The sequence below is a fragment of the Phaenicophaeus curvirostris genome, chromosome 2 (genome assembly GCF_032191515.1).
Source record: "Phaenicophaeus curvirostris isolate KB17595 chromosome 2, BPBGC_Pcur_1.0, whole genome shotgun sequence".
NCBI lineage: Eukaryota > Metazoa > Chordata > Aves > Cuculiformes > Cuculidae > Phaenicophaeus > Phaenicophaeus curvirostris.
Genome location: NC_091393.1, coordinates 21,359,384 through 21,376,560, shown reverse-complemented (window position 1 = coordinate 21,376,560; position 17,177 = coordinate 21,359,384). Strand labels below are relative to the sequence as shown.

The 17,177-nt window shown below is 37.3% G+C and overlaps 1 protein-coding gene across 3 annotated transcripts in view; it reads right to left on the bottom strand.

Annotated features, from left to right (window-relative positions):
• Positions 1-17,177, bottom strand: part of BMP5 (bone morphogenetic protein 5) — a 58,678-nt gene that overhangs the window by 15,365 nt on the left and 26,136 nt on the right. For all 3 annotated transcript variants that reach the window (XM_069851481.1, XM_069851480.1, XM_069851483.1), the window contains 2 exons: positions 13,959-14,151; positions 8,193-8,341 (listed from right to left, as the gene is read on the bottom strand). In XM_069851481.1, coding sequence (XP_069707582.1) covers positions 8,193-8,341; positions 13,959-14,151 — 342 coding nt within the window. The remainder of the gene's footprint in view (positions 1-8,192; positions 8,342-13,958; positions 14,152-17,177) is intronic.

Here is a 17,177-nt window from a genome sequence, read left to right as displayed (position 1 = left end):
ATAGTATGAAAAATCTTGCCCTGCACTGAACTGGACTTTGTATCATGGGCTTCATTTTTAGAAAATATTTTTAGTCCATAATTTCTTGTAAGAATGTAGAAAACTCTCAGCTTCAATGGCAACCGAAAATCCAGGTCTTTCCAGCACTGTTCTGGATTTGGATGGGATAGAATTAATTTTCTTTCCAGCAGCTGCTGTGTTTTAGAGTATGAGAGAAGTGTTGAGAATACATTGATATTTTTTAGTTGTCACTAAGAAATCAAGGACTTCTTCACTTTCTAATGCTCTGATAGTGAGTAGATGAACAAGAAGCTGGGAGGGAGCATAGCCAGGCAGCTGACCCAAGCTGGCCAAAGAGATATTTGGTACCACATCATGCTCAATAAATAAATAAGAAGTTGGCTAGGGACCAGGGTTCACTGCTCAGGGATTGCTGCTCAGGTTCGAACTGGATGTCAGTGGTTGGGCAGTGAGCAGCTCGTTACATATAATTTGGTTTGTATATTCTATTGTTATTATTGTTGTCTTTGTTCTCACTTCCTTTGTTGTGGTATTCAACTGTATTTATCTCAACCCATGAGTTTTATTTCTTTCTCAGTTTTCCTCCCCATCCCACCAGGGGGTAGGAGAGGGGAAAGTGAGAGAGATCAGCCACATGGTCCTAATTTCTGGCTAGGGTTAAAACCACAGTAGATGTTCCATACTGTGATATTAGAGCAAAATTTTTTTAAATCAGCTGAATGACTCAGGGGCTGACCTGCTTAGCTATACCTTCCCTCGGAGCTTTACCTTCACCTACATGAAACTGGTAAAACTAAAACAGCAAGGTGTGTCTCTCTACTTCATTTGAATATCTCTGAACAAGAACTGAATGCAGCAAAGTATTCTGAAAAATGGGTTTGATTTTATACTTCCATCATATTTTATTTCAAAGATTTTTCTTTAGACTTAGGAAAAAATAAGACGAAACTGCAATAAAAACTGCTGCAATAAACCAGAAGTCATCTAGCAGTTGTTCCATTGAACTTAAACACTGCATTTGCCCCTATGAAGAAACAAATAAGCATAACAGATGAACTTACTCCATGTGGGGACAGTCAAGACCTTTTGTATTCTTCATTCTGGCATCTATTTCTCAATCCTGATATGATAATTTATTATCTTCTCTCCGTATTGACGGGTATATTTAGAGACTAAGAGTTATTTAAGGAATTAAGTTCCAAATCTGCTGAACTCCTTAGTCCTTATTCATATGATTTTGAGCCTTTGGCAAGATATATTTGTTTGACTTGGCACTTAAATTTATTTTCAGCTTTTATTCTATTTGATAGTAAAGTGCCCTTAGTTTCTAAGAAAATGTGTGGAAATGCTTGTTTGACTGACTGAACTGAATGAATATTATTTGCCTTTTCACTGCCTGACTCCTTATAATAAAGGAATCACTGCTGCAAAAATAAGTGTGAAGTTCATCTTACAAAAAAGTGCTACTTTGACAATGGTGATTTTCTTCTTTTTTTTTTCTCACACGCAGAGAATAGGAACAACACTCAGGATTGTAACTGTGGAGCTATTTGCTCTTCACTATGTCTGCTTTTCTACTGTGACCTGCAGTTGTAGCATACAATTTTTTTTCATGAACTGATCAAGTTCCATCTTAAAAGTTCATTTCCCCCCACCAGCTGCTCCAAATGGAAATGCAAGAGTCCTTCAATCATTCAGTAACAATCTGTCTCACAGTCCTGACCTGGAGACATCGCTTCGTTTTTCAAGACATCCAGAAAGCTAACAACTTCTGCGATTGTCAATGTGGATGCCAGTGACAGTGGTAAGATTTGTGACTTGGCTGTCTCTCCTCAGGCAGTATATATTTTATGTAAAGCATTGAGCAGACACTAATTTTGCAAGAGCTTTCAGCCATTATGCATCTTGGCCAGATTTGCACTGGAAACACAGGACAATGAGTGATTCCAAAATCCATTATTTTGTCCTGAGTCATCGAACTGCAACGAGCCACTCATTTTGTTATGAAAAACAAGCACTCACTTACTTTTAAAAGTGTTCAACAAACCACAAAACACATTCTGCATATTACCCACTACTGCTAGGTCAAAGTAGTTATTTGTGTAATAATTTTATATATTTGTAGGTAGAAATGAAAACTTTGTTGATGCTAAGAATTTGTTTCTGGTTTGCTGAAAAAAAAATTATATTCAATGCTATACCTATCCTTTCTTCCTTGTGGGGCGTGATATCTGAAGTGAGGATTGGGAGAGGCCTTTTGGAGAAAGACCCTGAATACACAAGGTTCAATAACATTTAATATTTGAGAAAAAAACTGTCCTGAGGCTCTGAAACTAAAAGCTCACAAAGTAGTTTTCAAAATTAGGTAGAAACAGTGTGGTTTCTCATGCTTAAACAGTGTTCTTGTGAGCAACGGGACGTCAGAGAAACAAAAGAATTAACATAGGGTTTGGCTACCAAAGCTTAAATGAAGGCTTATTAAAGAAAGGAGAAGAGAAAACCTAACAACATAAATGTGATGCTCCATATATGAATTCCTCAACACTGCAATTCTGAAGTATTTTATACTGTCTCTGTTGTATCATCTACATAAACTGTTATGCAAACTTTTCCTTTGGTGTGCACATTTATTTATATCAACATGAAATGTGCTTTGAAACAATCTTCATGTGTTTCATTAACTTTTCTGTTCCCTGGAGGCTATAAGGGATTCTGAAAAATGAGTGGTATTGAACATTCTGCTATCCATTTCCTAGGCTTCACGGCTTTAGTGAAAAGTAATGATTCAGCTTTTGGCTTTAAAATTTTACATTTTGTCATTTTATTCAATTCAACTGAAGGAATTTTTGTGTATCTTTTTGTATTGATTTTGATGTTCATAAAGCTCTTAAAGAAAGCACTTTGGGACATGTTATGAACCATGGCATGCTATATAATGCGGCAGTACCATGTCTGCTTAGGCAAAAGATCATATGTAATCATACACAAATATACTTGGTAAGTACTTGATTTATCCTTTAAATTTAATGTACTTATACTGTAGAATAGTTTGTGGGAGTCCTAAGGCTCTTCTGCACAGATAAATATATGTTCAGGAAAATAATAAAACAAGGAGAGATTAGATTAATTGGTCATCCACCAAAGAATAAAATACATAAAAGCCTTCTGAATGAAAACAAACACAAATGTCATTATCTCTAAAATATTGTGCTGTGAAGAAGATGTATCCTTCATCTGTCTGGAGAGCAGGGTGAAAGGGGAGCTGCACAGCCAGGACTAGTATGTACCAGTATGCCCCAGTACGCAGTGGTGGCAGCAGGAGTGGCAGGAGCCCATCTCACCTCCCTGGCCCTCCTGCATAAAGTACGTGTGCCTTTACTAATAAAAGGTGTGTTCACATCACTTGCTACAAGCAGACACAAGAAAATGCTGACTGTATATCTGACCCAGCTGGAAACAGGGGTTACACCTATCTGAGTAAGTTAAAGAGTGCCCAGGAGCATTCCCAAGCGCTGGGATGGGAGGATGCTCCTGATGCACTTGTGTCCTACACCAGCTCTACCAGCACCCCAAGCACCTCAAGGCAGTGCTGCAGGGACATATCTCAGGGGCCAGCTGCCATGGGGTCACCCTGTTTTGGAGACTAAGAGAGGCATCCCCCTGGCTCTTTTCACACCACAATATTCCTGATCATGTTTAATTTACTAGCGTAATTTTGGCCAAAGTCAGCTCTGAACCAGAACTCCTGTAGCTGTACTTAGGCAGTGCTTGAGCCCAAGCTAATAAAACCTGCTGAGGGGCAGGATATATTAGCCTGGGTTCAGTGCTGTGCTAACACGGCTATATGGCTTCCAGATGGCTCAGAATTTAGGCAGGGCTATTGCTTGCCAAAGTCCATATACATATCAATATAAATATATATATACTAAATTCTCCCACTGTAAGGACACTTACGAAAGTGAATTCCTTCCTGATATTTTGCCTTGTAACTACCAGATCCACTAAGAGACTTAAATGTAACAAGCCAGCAGCATCCTTCAGAGTGCCTCATGGCTACTGTGGCTACCTTAGGTGCCAAGGTTGACTGGAACCTCGGGTTGGGATGAGGTTGATAAAATTTAGGGTGGTAAAGGTGAGGCCAAGGCCAATGTAATGTATGCAGCCAAGTACCTGAAGAGGCCAGGGTGCTGTAACAGGTTGCTGTAGGTTGAAAGCGAGACAGCCACCCTCCACAACATAGAGAGTGTGCCTCTCTGAATGCTTCCTAGGAGAAAGAGAACTTGGAAGGCCTAAGCTTAAAGGAGAAGATGCTAAGAAAATGTAGACAGTGTCTTTTAATGTCTCCCCCATCTTTTCTGGTTAGGGACATCACCAGTCCTTCCTGTAGCATGTAGGATGAGAAGCCAAACCCTCTTCCAGGATATACATGTCAGAATCTACCCCAATACATGCTGGAGAAAGAATTAGCCTTCCCCAGGCTTCACTTGGATAAAGGAACCTATTTCTTTTGAGTTTCCTTTTGCTCCAAAGAAAAAAAAAATCTGAATTAAGAGTCAGAGATGGGGAGCTGAGGATTTCTACCACCTAACCAATTCAAACAGCAAGAAAACCCAAAGAAACCTTCCATAGATCTATGTGGTAACCAAAATTACCTTAATCAGCTTGGGCTTTGCAAAGTTGCAACCAGTTTCTTCCCCTCTGATGTACGGATAGAAAATAAGTGGGAGCTGCTGTTACTTGCAGCAGTTTCTGTGCTAAGAGAGTGGGAGCTACCCAGGATGCTGTATTGAGAACTGTGTGTTTGGAAACTGTTTTGTCCTGTGTATCATTAATAGTCATTGTTATATGTTATCATCCTCTCTCATTTGCTGTAAACAGCACTAGATTCTCTTCAGCAAAAGGAGTACTCTGGCAGCTATTCCTACTCCAGTAAAAGTGATGTTCAGACCATTGCTAACTTCCAATTATAAAAATGTTAAATGTTAATACAAAGGTGCTGATTCATTGGAACATGTTTTATGTCTTAGGAGACATATGGTGTATATACAGGAAAAAGCGTCATATGGAGCTTTTCAAACTGTTTCTGCATCTGCATTGATTTCATGCCGCAATTCACCTAACGCCCACATTTCCATCAGTGTGAAAATGATCACCTCTTGTTTTAAATACCACGGAGAGTTTTGGTGTCAGAAGGAGGGAATTGGCCAAAAGGAGATGCTTCAGAATGTTGAGGAGATATTAGAAAAGATAGAAAAAAACCCCTTATCCTTAATTTACCACAGCCCTAGGGAAAAAGTACATTACATGTTGACAGCTTCCATATGCGTCATGCAAACTTTTATTCTTACTGTTCAAAATAAAACGTCCCATTAAGAGAAAAAGTCTACATATCATGCTAAAATGAGGAGTATGATAGCAAATACTGTCTTAAAGAAAAAAGAAAACACACTCCAATGTCATGAGGCTTTTTGTACTTTTTCAGCATTTTCGAAGGGTGAAAAAAATATCAATGACAACAACCAGACATTCCTCCAAAGTTGTTTTTATCACACTGTTATATTAAATTTTACAGGAGTTTTTTTTTTTCATGTAGACATTATTATTATCTATGCATCATCTTTAGGGATCAACAAAGAAATATATCTACACAAGTAATTGCCTAAAAAGTAACTGAAAGATAACTGTAAGAAAGATTACTGTTAATGATAACAATATAGTAGCACCCTGGAGTCTCAGTAATTATTGGCATTCCATTTTAAAGGAAATGAATAAATGTATGAGTAAATCTCAAAATTAGTATGTGTTTACAGGCTTGATTATCCAGGGCCCCAGTGCAGGACTTGAATACCTCAAACAGGGATCCTCTGCCTTAACAGAATCCTGTTTAACTTAATGGTCGGTTGTGATAGAAAGGTTGATGGATCAGGTCTTATCGTAACTGTCTCTCAAGTTATGGGGCTCTTCTACCTCCTGCAAAATCAATGGACAGTCAGAGGCAGGGAGAAAAATGCTTCAGAGCTGCACAGCCTAAAGGGAAGGTTTTTCAGTTGATTTGAACCAGTCTCTTGAGCTTTCATAGAAAATTGGTTGGAGGGAAGGTGGGTGGGGTTCTCCGGGTTACAAACTGAGTCCACTGCACACTGAGTCATGTATAAAAATTCATGTTCCATCTGTACACAAACATGTCATTCAACTGCTGGTGTTTATAATAGCTTCCAGAAGTAACAGCAACCCAATAAAAATAATCAAAGCCTTAAGAGCAAAATTGTAAGAGCATGAAAGGATAATTTTCCTTATGCTAAGCTGAAGTGGTATAATACAGGTCTTCCCTATAGTTTTGAAAGCTTTAGTCCCTGAAAGGGCATTCTTCTTGCATAAATAAACTGAAAAAGGAACAGAAAGTGAGAGAAGAGGGGAATTCCCTTCTCACTCAAGCAACTGTGTTGAGAAATTTAAATAAGCGAGGTGTAGAAGGTAAAGCTGCCTGTGGCTTTGGAATTTAAAATAGAAAATTATCTATCACCTTTCCAATCTTGGGAGTAGGACAGGGGAAATATTTACATAAACTGTTCTTTTACAATTTCTTCAGTGTATTAAACTAGAGGTTTTCTTTTACCCATACAAACTTTCCTGCTGTTTACTGAACGGATATAATTTTGAGGCTAGAACCAACAAATTGCTGGTTCCAGGGTTTCTTAATGAATGCCTTTCATGGATATTCAATTTTCAAGAAATTCTGTATTTGAATCTCCTGGAAAAAAAAAGTCAGGGATGGAGTTTATTCTGGATCAGGAAAGCTGGCCAGAAGCCAGGCCACCTAATTTGGATGCCTGACGGAGGTGTCACCTCTCCAGAATTTTAAGGTCTTAAAACTGGACTGCCTAACAGAGCCTCTCCCCATACAGCCCAAGCTCAGGTGCGGCGCCTTTGAAGGCTGGTTGAACAGCGTGGTCAACTTCGCATTGCTGTTTTCCTTTTCCACTCACTGTACTCTGACCATATAGGCAATATAAACTGTAATGATCATCCTCTCTGCTTCAAGCCTGCCAACTCCCTTTTGAAGCGCCATGCCTAAAGGAGGACAGTCTTTGCATAACTCCTCAGCAGCCAAAGCACTTGCTGAAAAAGTATGAGAGGCTTTGTTCACAGCCCAGCTGAGCCTGAGGGAGAATTCAGATCAAAAACAATGGGGAAATGCAGCCAGAACAAAGAGAGAAGGGAAAAATATTAATCCTTACACCAGGGTTTCTTCTGCTACTCATTAACATTATGTCAGCTAAGGATTAGATTAGCTGGCATCATAGATCCCTTGACCTCTGACATAAAAAGCTTTTTGACAAGAAAGAGCTAAATCTGAAACTTTGCTTGTAAAGTAGTATGGATTAAGTGAACCATCACAGAGAAAACAGTATATAAGACTCTCTTTATTAGTTTCTAAAAGAAGTCTAAATAAAGAACATTTCTTCTAAAAATGTTATTTTTCATTGCTATGCATTTTCACTTTTTAATGAAGAGCATAACTGTGAATAATGTAGCAGTCTTGTAAATTTTTACCAAAACCCCTACAGCTCTAGCGTTGTATAGTTCTTTCAAATTTTCAGCTATTTACATTTTCAACATTTCAAATTTTTAACCCATTTCAAGATTAAAACTTTTTATAATTAATTTTCTTCAAATCATAGAAAATAAATTCCCACATTATCTTCTTGTTACCGTTCCTCTAACACCAGTACCAACAGATATGAGGAACTTTCTGAAATGTTGTCAGATTTTTTTTTAATATCTTTCTCCATGCATCAGTCCAGGAAGATCTTTAGATCTTTAGAAATTTTCTAAAACATAAATTCCAAAATGTATTTGAGTTTCCTGGATGTAATTGTCAATGGAAGAAAATTAAAATGAAACTTCACTATGTATGTAGGAGCTTTAATCTCAAACTTCATTTAATTTAAGTCAATCAAGTTACCTTTATAATTACAATGTTCTACAGAATTAAGAACAGTAGGAATCTTGCCCACTATATATGTGGCAGGACAAGACTTGTGTTCTTTGCTTATAAACTTTCAGTGAATTGCCATTCAGTCAAGTTAGAAATTATCCATCCAGAAAAGATTCCCAGCAAGAGATGACAAGAGTATATACAGCATTATAATCTACAGTTACGATCTTACCGTCCCCGGTTTCAACGCAGAGTTGCAAGCCCAGATTGTTCTGTGGATTAATCACCCAGTGATTGCTGGTCACAGTAATGTCAAATACAAACCAGCCCACATCAGAAGCTTGAGCCTTTCTTGTGTCTAACAAGAACAAGTCTGCATCCCTAAGTTAAAGAAAATAGAGAGTTAAAGCATTCACATATTATTATTTTTTTGTCCTTAATTTCATTGCTGACAATAATTTCCTGGAGTCCAAATGAATAATCCTTTGACATATCCCCATCACGACACAGTACAGCATGTGCTGTAGCTAACAAGCAATTTTTAAATATAATACAGGTATTTCCCCTGAGAGACCTTTCTGAAATGAGTCTTAGAATGTGAAAACTACAGCTCTGGAAAATCTGAAAAATCCAGTTTCCAGATATAAATACACAAAATATGTAATTGAGGCTGCATATAAAGGATTCGTCTTTCAGCGCTAGAATGTATTGGGAAGATTAACTTTTATAAACCATTCAGTGTAAAAGACAAAAAATGTCAAAATCATGTTCCAATTTCAACTGAAATACAAAGGCATAGCATTGCTAAAAAAATCTGTTATTAATAACAGATGACAGCAGCTGTATCATATGACAAAACATGAATAAATGACAGATCAGACAGTTTCATATTAGTATAGATGTTTAGAAAATAAGTCTCTATATCAAAGTAGAAATCATATATCTATTCAATAAAGTAATAATTACATTTTAACCCTCAGTTCCCTGGTTCTCAAATTTGTTCCATGAAATCTTCCAGTAATTCAGAAGGGCTGCTTTGGGGAGTTAGGATAATCGTGTTACTAAATGTTTAGTATGGATCGTTTATTTGTTCTGCTTTCACATATCTCCTGACACAATTGATTCCAGAACCACATCTGTGTTACAAATAATATATTAAAATGACCACACTAGACCCAAGATATTTAACTCTCATTAGTTTCATTTCATATGCTTCCACAAAGCACTATGCATTATAAGAAACTTTCACCATTTATCATTTTAAACCTAAATTTATGGATATAGAAACCTATCTTTTTTTTTTTTTTGCAGTAAATGGTATTCAAAACAGTAATATGCATGAAAATATATTTTTTTCTGAATTCTGACTGTTCAAGTGAACTAAAGACAGACTGGGCTATACAGACCTTGGAATCATATTGTTACAATATAGACAGCAGAAATATAGGGTTTGTGTATAAAAAGTCAATTTAAAATTACAATGGTCCATTTCTATCCACTTCTAAAATTACACTGTCTTCTTATGTTGCTTAATCACAACAACATTGTAGGAAGTTACTGTCCTATCTAAACTAAACACTGTAATGCACCTGAAAAAAAATGAACTCGCATAGCTCTCAAAACAGTGATTGTTCAACAGTCAGGAAAATAAGACTAAATGAGCTATGGCAAGCATATGTTTACTTATGTATGAGAAATTGCTGCAAAATCAAGTTAAGGAGCTCAGAAATTATAAAGGTGCTTTTTAAAAAAAAAAAGAAAAAAAAAAAGAAAATTGACAGGTCTTTCTTTCAAGTCACCTTTTTTTAGTTCTGTTAAAGGATAATCTTTTGCTGGACTCTTACCACTTCCATTCTAATAAACTGTGCTAATGACCACACAAGCAGAAAACATACGTTCTCCCTCTGGAGCTAACATGAAAACACTCTTACAATTCAAAAGAACCTGACTTGCTATGCTAGCACTGAACAAATTAACAACGTACCACAAGCTCATAAATAGTACTCTCTGGAGTCTTAAATGCCAACTTTTTTCTCTAACAAGCAGTTTTATCGGAACTTTAAAGCTGAAAGGTTTAATTTTGAATGGGGTAGTCTTTAAGTTGTTTATTTATAAATATATCTTGTATCATTCAGTATATTTAACAGAAAACTGTAAAATTATTTGGAATATAAAATATCATCATATCACAATGCTATAATTTCACCTTTGTATTATGTCCTCCTAGAATACATAATTGTTTTCCCATATAGAGTCTTTCAGCTACAAACTTTGCTAGGACTGATATGAAATGTTCTCAAAAGTCACGATGCAAAGTGCCTAATATGCCACATCAGAATAGGGCACTACTCATGGTACGGTCCAGAAATCCCTATAAAGGTCAAATTTCACCTGTGGATCTTTCCTGAATGTGTTTTGTACTGCAGCAGAAAATTACACTGAAGTGTCTTTGGCATTGACATGTCACTCTTCTTGTTTGCGTGCCTACAAGCATAGTGGTCTGGCTAAGTTAATCAAATCAAAGAGGCAGATTGTACTTACTCATTGACTCAGCAAATGAACAAAAAAGTTGTGGGAACCTAGAGAAAACTAGGACAGATTCTCCAAAGCACATAGCAGAAAAAAATGTCTCCAGGCCAGTGATAAATATTTGGCCCACATAACAGCAATTTACTACAGAAATTCAATGTATTTGTCAAGAAAAATCCCAACTTTTTTCACAACATGGCATGAAAATCTGACCCCTGTGACAGCACAGAGAGCACTGGGATCAGGATTGCCCCATTAGCTGGTGTCATTCACTCAAATTTCTCATCACATTTTGTGACATTTTTAATTTTAAAATTCTCATTTATTCTGTAAATATAAAAAACCAACCATACTTAAAATGAAAAACAGCTGCAAATTTTGGCTTTAATTTAAAAAATATTTCTATTTAAAAAATAGCCCACAACACATAATAAAAAAGTAAGGCATTATGTCGTAAATAGCCTGAAATGCAGCAGAGAACATATTCAGGCAGAATACAGCTGATTGGCTTTACCTTTATGGGGGCTGTTTAAGTTTAGTGATCTCAGCCTGTTCCCAAACGGCTGGTTGTCTGCAGCAGAAATGCTACCACAATCAAGAATTTAAGCAAAAAGACTGTGGGCAGAATGTCTAAGAAGCTTCAGATCTCCTAGATCACTTAAGGAAGAAAAAGTGGAATAAACCATCTCCATGTTCCTTGAAACCCAGCGAAGTTTTTGACCAGATTAAATCACGATTGCTATGTAACAGGCCATCCCCATAATTCTGCTTCACCTCTCGCCTCATTCCAGAAAGCTGCTTTAGTATCTTAATGCCACTTGAGGATTCCCTAACGCAGGAAGAAGCCTTGGGGTTTAGTTAAATTAGTGGCTAGCTGCCACCACATCATGAACAAGGATTTGGCCTGTTGGACTACATTACTTTCGTCATGAGAAAAAATCTGGGTAGCAGTACATTGGCAAGGCTGCGTAGGAAAGTTTGCCTTGCCATGGACTGTGCTTTAGACACTTACTTAGAACAAGTAGAGAATTTCAGCCTCAAAGACTGCCATTTCAGCAAACTCCAAGCGAATTCCATACACACACACACACACTTCAGCAGCCATGCTACTACAGAGACAGAAAAATGTTCGAGAGTACAATATAATCCTTAGTCTTCGATGCAGAAACCACATAAACTGACCACTCCTTACCTAAAAGCATAGCAGGACTGAGTTTGGGATTGCAGAGCCCTGTCAGATATGCATGTTTCCTGTTCAAAGCAAAGAAGGGTGGAGGAGCAGGGGCAAATGATAGAATTATAGAATCACAGAATGTTTTGGGTTGGAAGGGACCTTAAAGATCATCCAGTTCTAACCCCGCTGTGACGGTGTTGCTTCCCCTAGACCAGGTTGCTCAAAGCCCCAGCCCTACCCAACCTATCCTTGATAGTTTGCAGGGAGGGGGCATCCACAGCTTCTCCGATCAACCTGTTCCAGTGTCTCACCACTCTCACAGTTTCCTCACCCTCACATTTTACAGTTGCATCTTCTGAAAATTATGCACATAAATCTTGTGTACATATGTAGAACAAGCCTGAGGTAACAACATCAAGAATAACATTAATGAAGTCTGGATCTTAAAACAAAAGACGTGACTTTACTGCAAAAAAAAAAAAGATAAAATATTCTCAGAAACTCTTCTGTCTGGAGACATCAACATGCAGGTAGGAAAAATTCCTTGTTTCTAATTTGAACATTGGAGAACTTGTAGCCTTCTCCCACTCTGTCCCATGGATTCATCTGCCTCGATGTACTGCATATATGAGTAGAGACTGGCAAAATCAATAATAGGAGAGAAACACTAATTCTATGTCTGAAGTCTTTGTAGGTATACTGGAGAAATCAAATGGGTGATATATTGTTGCATGTCCCCCTTTCCGGCATCATGCTTCTATTAGGGGACATGTTTATAAATAGAAATACAAATTTTTATAATTTTATGTTTATGTATTGAAATAAATCAAGAGCATTCTTTAAGGGTTTCAAATAGAACAGATACCACATACTGGGAAAATAAATAAAATATATTTTATATATATATATATAAAAAAGAAGATATCAAATGGATTAGAAAAATTTTTCCCATTAATTCTTTAAAATATTCCATTGAGTTTGCAGATGAAGAAGTTTCATCACCCTATCCTGACCTGTGCTTTCTAAAAAGATATGATTTTCTCCTTCCCATTTCATTCCTTCGTCCAAGAAATTTCTTTTAGAACATATGTCAAAAGAATTTTTGCAAGCTGAAGACAGAGGTAAAAAAAATCTCACACTGTTTTGTTCTTGCCTAAATCTACTAAGAAAGCAAAAGTTATTCTGGAAGGATGGGTGCTTTCCCTCCTGTTGGTTTTACTCCATTGATATAAAATATCTCCCTCTTTATAGCCATAAAAATTTTATAAGTTGGTGTTCAGAGATCTCACCTGGAAGGTATAAACTCAAGATTATGTGGACAGAAAAGAAATTTGAACCCCGGTCCAGTTTTCAAGCTAACTGGTGACGGGACATTATTTTCCTCCAAAATACTCTGCAAGCTTAGGCTGCCTTTTTCTTTTCTTTTTCAAAGCACGACAGAAATGTTTTATCTGTTCCAAAATGAATGATATTTTTTTTTATCTCAAAACAAAAATTCTCCCCTCCGCCCACTTTTTGAGAGATTACATGAACCCATTTAATATCCACACTCGAATTTTGTTTGTATGTAGCTTTTTGCAGACGCATCTTGGAACTTGTGCTAGTTTTCAATGGGAGTTTTCAGGCATAGAGTTACTTTGCCTGGTGAAATTCAGTTATTTATTCAGGTTTTGAAGAGTCTTGGAAAGGCGTCACAAACAGAGCTCTGCAAACTAAGATTCAGAGATTTGCTTATGTATAATGTCATATTTGGTTTAATTTTCAATTATGGTGAGCAGCATGTGTTAAGTGTGCATGCATAATCTTAAAGTCTGTGCATGACTTTAGCCTTTAACTGCATTCTGTAGAATATCAAAACATGCAAAAAAAGCCATGTTCCTTCAAAAGTAAACAAAATTGAACCATCTAGCTGCCTTTAAGGAGCTAAATAAATCTTGGCTGGTAGTACCTCAATGTCAGCAAATGGTGTGTTTCCCAATTCCAGATGCTTAGACTGTGCATACAATTCCATCATTTGCTTACTAAGACGAACCCTCACCCCATCTGTGCAGGGCCAGATTATTTGGTGAGACTGGACATGTAACTCTCAATAAACCTGGAATAAATTACATTGAAGATAACTTTTATTCTCGCACAGTATTTGTTGCTGTTGCCTAGGAATTAATACTACGCAAGCCACAGTGATAACAGTGGTGCCTTGCCGAGGGTTCGCTTATGATCAGCTGTTATCTCCCTCCTTAAGATAGGAACATGAGACATTATTCAACATGCGATACATTCAAGCCAACGTGGTACCTGTTTGGATACTCCTTGATGATCTGATATATGCTAATCTGAATTGTTTCGTTCTCAAAGCGGCTGTTGCTTCGATCTTTGTATATCCGGAATTCGGCTGCTGTCACTGCCTCTCCGTGCGGGATTTGAGTAAGGTCAAAGCGAAACTCTTTGTAGTGCCTTCGTTGGTGGGAGAAGTCCTTGTCCCTTTCAACTGTGAGAGAAAGAGTTGACTGTAAATTAAAGAGGTGAAACAAATGCCCATTTCCCATGATTAATGGAGCGTTCCCTGTGCTTGGAAATAAACAAACAGGACAATATAAAACTGTGCAAATAATAAAACCACAAGCCCAGACATACTTCCAGTTAAAGGAAATTCCACCAGACCAGTGTCTTCAGTTCAAAAGAAAAAAAACTTCGGTGGCTTTTATACAAATTCCAGAAACTGGAGTGGAAAGAATATCAAAAAAAAGCTGAAAGAGAGAGTGTTGTAAAATAACTAGAAATATGGACAAACTAAAAGCTGTGAAAGGATTTAGGACTTTAGTGTAGTCAGAGCCGCAGATAACTTTGGAAAACACTAATTGCCATTAATAACCAGGCAGATGAGAAGAATGCTGCTCATTTCCACTTAAGGTAATAAATTCTGAAGTGGTGCTAAAGTGCACTGTGACAACTATATATTTAAGAAGCAGTTACATCACATGAATTAACACATGTTGGTTGTACTCTAATGGCATAAGCATCATGTTATGTCAGAAAAAGGAGCCATGAATTAAGGCTGAGTGGCTTTGGTGCCGTGGTGGCAAAGGGACCACCAGTCCTGGCTTGAGAAGTTCCCTCAGAGGTATAGTAGGAGGGCAGGTGAAGCTCCCACTGCTCCTGAGTCAGATAGAATTTAAAAGAAAAAGTCAGAATCATCATTGCTTAGTTAAGGATTGCACAGAATTTTAAAGAGGATTAAACAAATCTTTGTTTATTTGAATTTACAACTGATTTGGGGCTAATTTCACTGTCTGCTGCAGTTCTGATCCTGAGTTAGGAGCAACTTTTGCAATGTAATATGTGTTTTGATGTGGCAAGGGAATCTACAGGTCACAGCACTGGCTGATGATCATCTTCTGGGATTACTACTTCAGATTTTACGGATGTGGAAAGGAAAATGATCCATGGTTTCCACTGCCACAAAGTGCAATGTATCAGTGACCTGTGAAGCAGCTGTGTTCTGTGAGAAGAGAGATCTTCTCACTTACAGAAAAGTTCCACCTGCCTCATGAGATAGATGCTTTGCTTAACTGATGGTGGACAAAGCCTAAAACACTCAGAGCTGGGATTCAGTTTGGATAACATGCTAAACATTTAGGACTGTACCCAGCTCTTCTAAATGCTTCCTCCTATAGCCTCTGCTTTTTTATTGTGTTTTAGTTTTAAGTCCACCAATCTGAGGAAGGAACAATATCAGTTCTGAAGAAGCGCATACTTGGATTAGTAAATGTTACATGCATAAATAATATAATGTGTATGTTATTACAGTATATATGTATAGTTATACTTTTATGCTCATGTATATGTGTGCACCCATGCAATTTTGTCTACATACGCAATGCATATATATATGTGTGTATAAATATGTAATATTTATATATAAACCTGCATATGTGTGTTATTGTAATGTACATGTGTTCTTACAAAACAGAAATGTACCCATGTTTTAGGCTTCCCATGTAAGGGTACAGTTATGAACCTATTACAGTAAAATTTATGGAAGGAAAAGTATTTACATCATTTTCAGAGCAGTAGTTACTAGTTAAATCACCTGTGGCCATGCAGCTAGTCCCTTACAATATATTCCCCTTTCACCCTTCTAAAACTATCCTTGTTTTGATTAACATATTTTCTTTTAAATGTACAAATCTCTGTTGCCTTAAGAATCACAAAAAATAAAATATATATGTTATAAGAACTCTGTGTCTTCTCTGAAAATAAACTTTCTCCCAGCTGACAAAAAGAAAATTTTCTGCTAACTGTGAGGATCCCTTGGTTCAGCTGCATATTTAGCTTACATGGGTTTGCCATCATCCACTATGTATAGAAAAAGTAAAGCAGAAAAGAAGCAGAAGCATGTAAAGTGGTTGCTCTGTACCTGGAGATGAATGGGCTGCTACTGAAGAGAAACAGGATACAAGCTATTTAGCAGCTCCACTACCTGATTCTAAACTGTGAGATATATACAGAGATCTGGCTTGAGGTTTAAAGTTTGTTTGCTTTTATTTTTTTTTAACATCCATTGAAAGCCTTTCATTTTGGAAAGGATTTGGCAGAGATTAGCATATGCAAATGCATTGGATCGGGGAGGATTTTTCTAGTACAAAGAGCCTGCTGCAAGTTTCTAAGGTTGTAACTGAGTATTTCAAAGCTAACATCATGCAGACATGCCAATAACATTTCAAGGAAAAATATATTAAAGACAGACTTAATGTAGTGACCCTTTCTGATATCCCTGATTGCTATTTATTCAACAAATATTTACCACCATGCATGGGTAACTAAGCACTACTCACTATGAGTAAGCACTGGAGAATTAGACGCTAAATAAAAGGTTTAAATGCCAGTACTCCTGGCCTGTATTTGGGCTTGAGGTTTCCTTTTGCCTGGTTACTTACTATTCGTAATGTTAGTTTGGAAACAGCAATTGTCTCCACATATGAGGTCCAAAAGAAAAAAAAACTGAGATTAACCCTATAGCTCAGGAATCAAGAGACAAAGACATAGTTATAGAACATGTTCTAACCTTTCACAGTGAGACAGCGCTCAACTCAATTGCTTCACTCAGTACGAGTGGATGCGTGCTCAAATACAGACGTTTTCTTACCCTCAGTCAGAAAATGTTGGTGTGCAAGAGTAAACAGTGAGTTAACATCAAGACAACAGGCCAGCCTACAATGCTTTGTCTGTGAAGATGTTTTCTAGCTAATAACAACATCACTGTGCTTGAACACCCACCCTGTTCACCAGACTTAGCTCCCTCTTTCCAAATATCAAGTTGGTGCTCAAAGGAACCCATATTTTGTCGGTAGAAGATGTGAAAGCTAAAACAATAGAAAATCCTCAACAGACTTTCATAAAGTTATCTGTAGAATTGCTTTGAACGCTTGCAGCATACTATGCAGTTTTGTGTCAACTCATAAGGGAGCTGTTTTGAAGGTGATCATAGTTGGTTTTCTTAATTTGTTAAATACA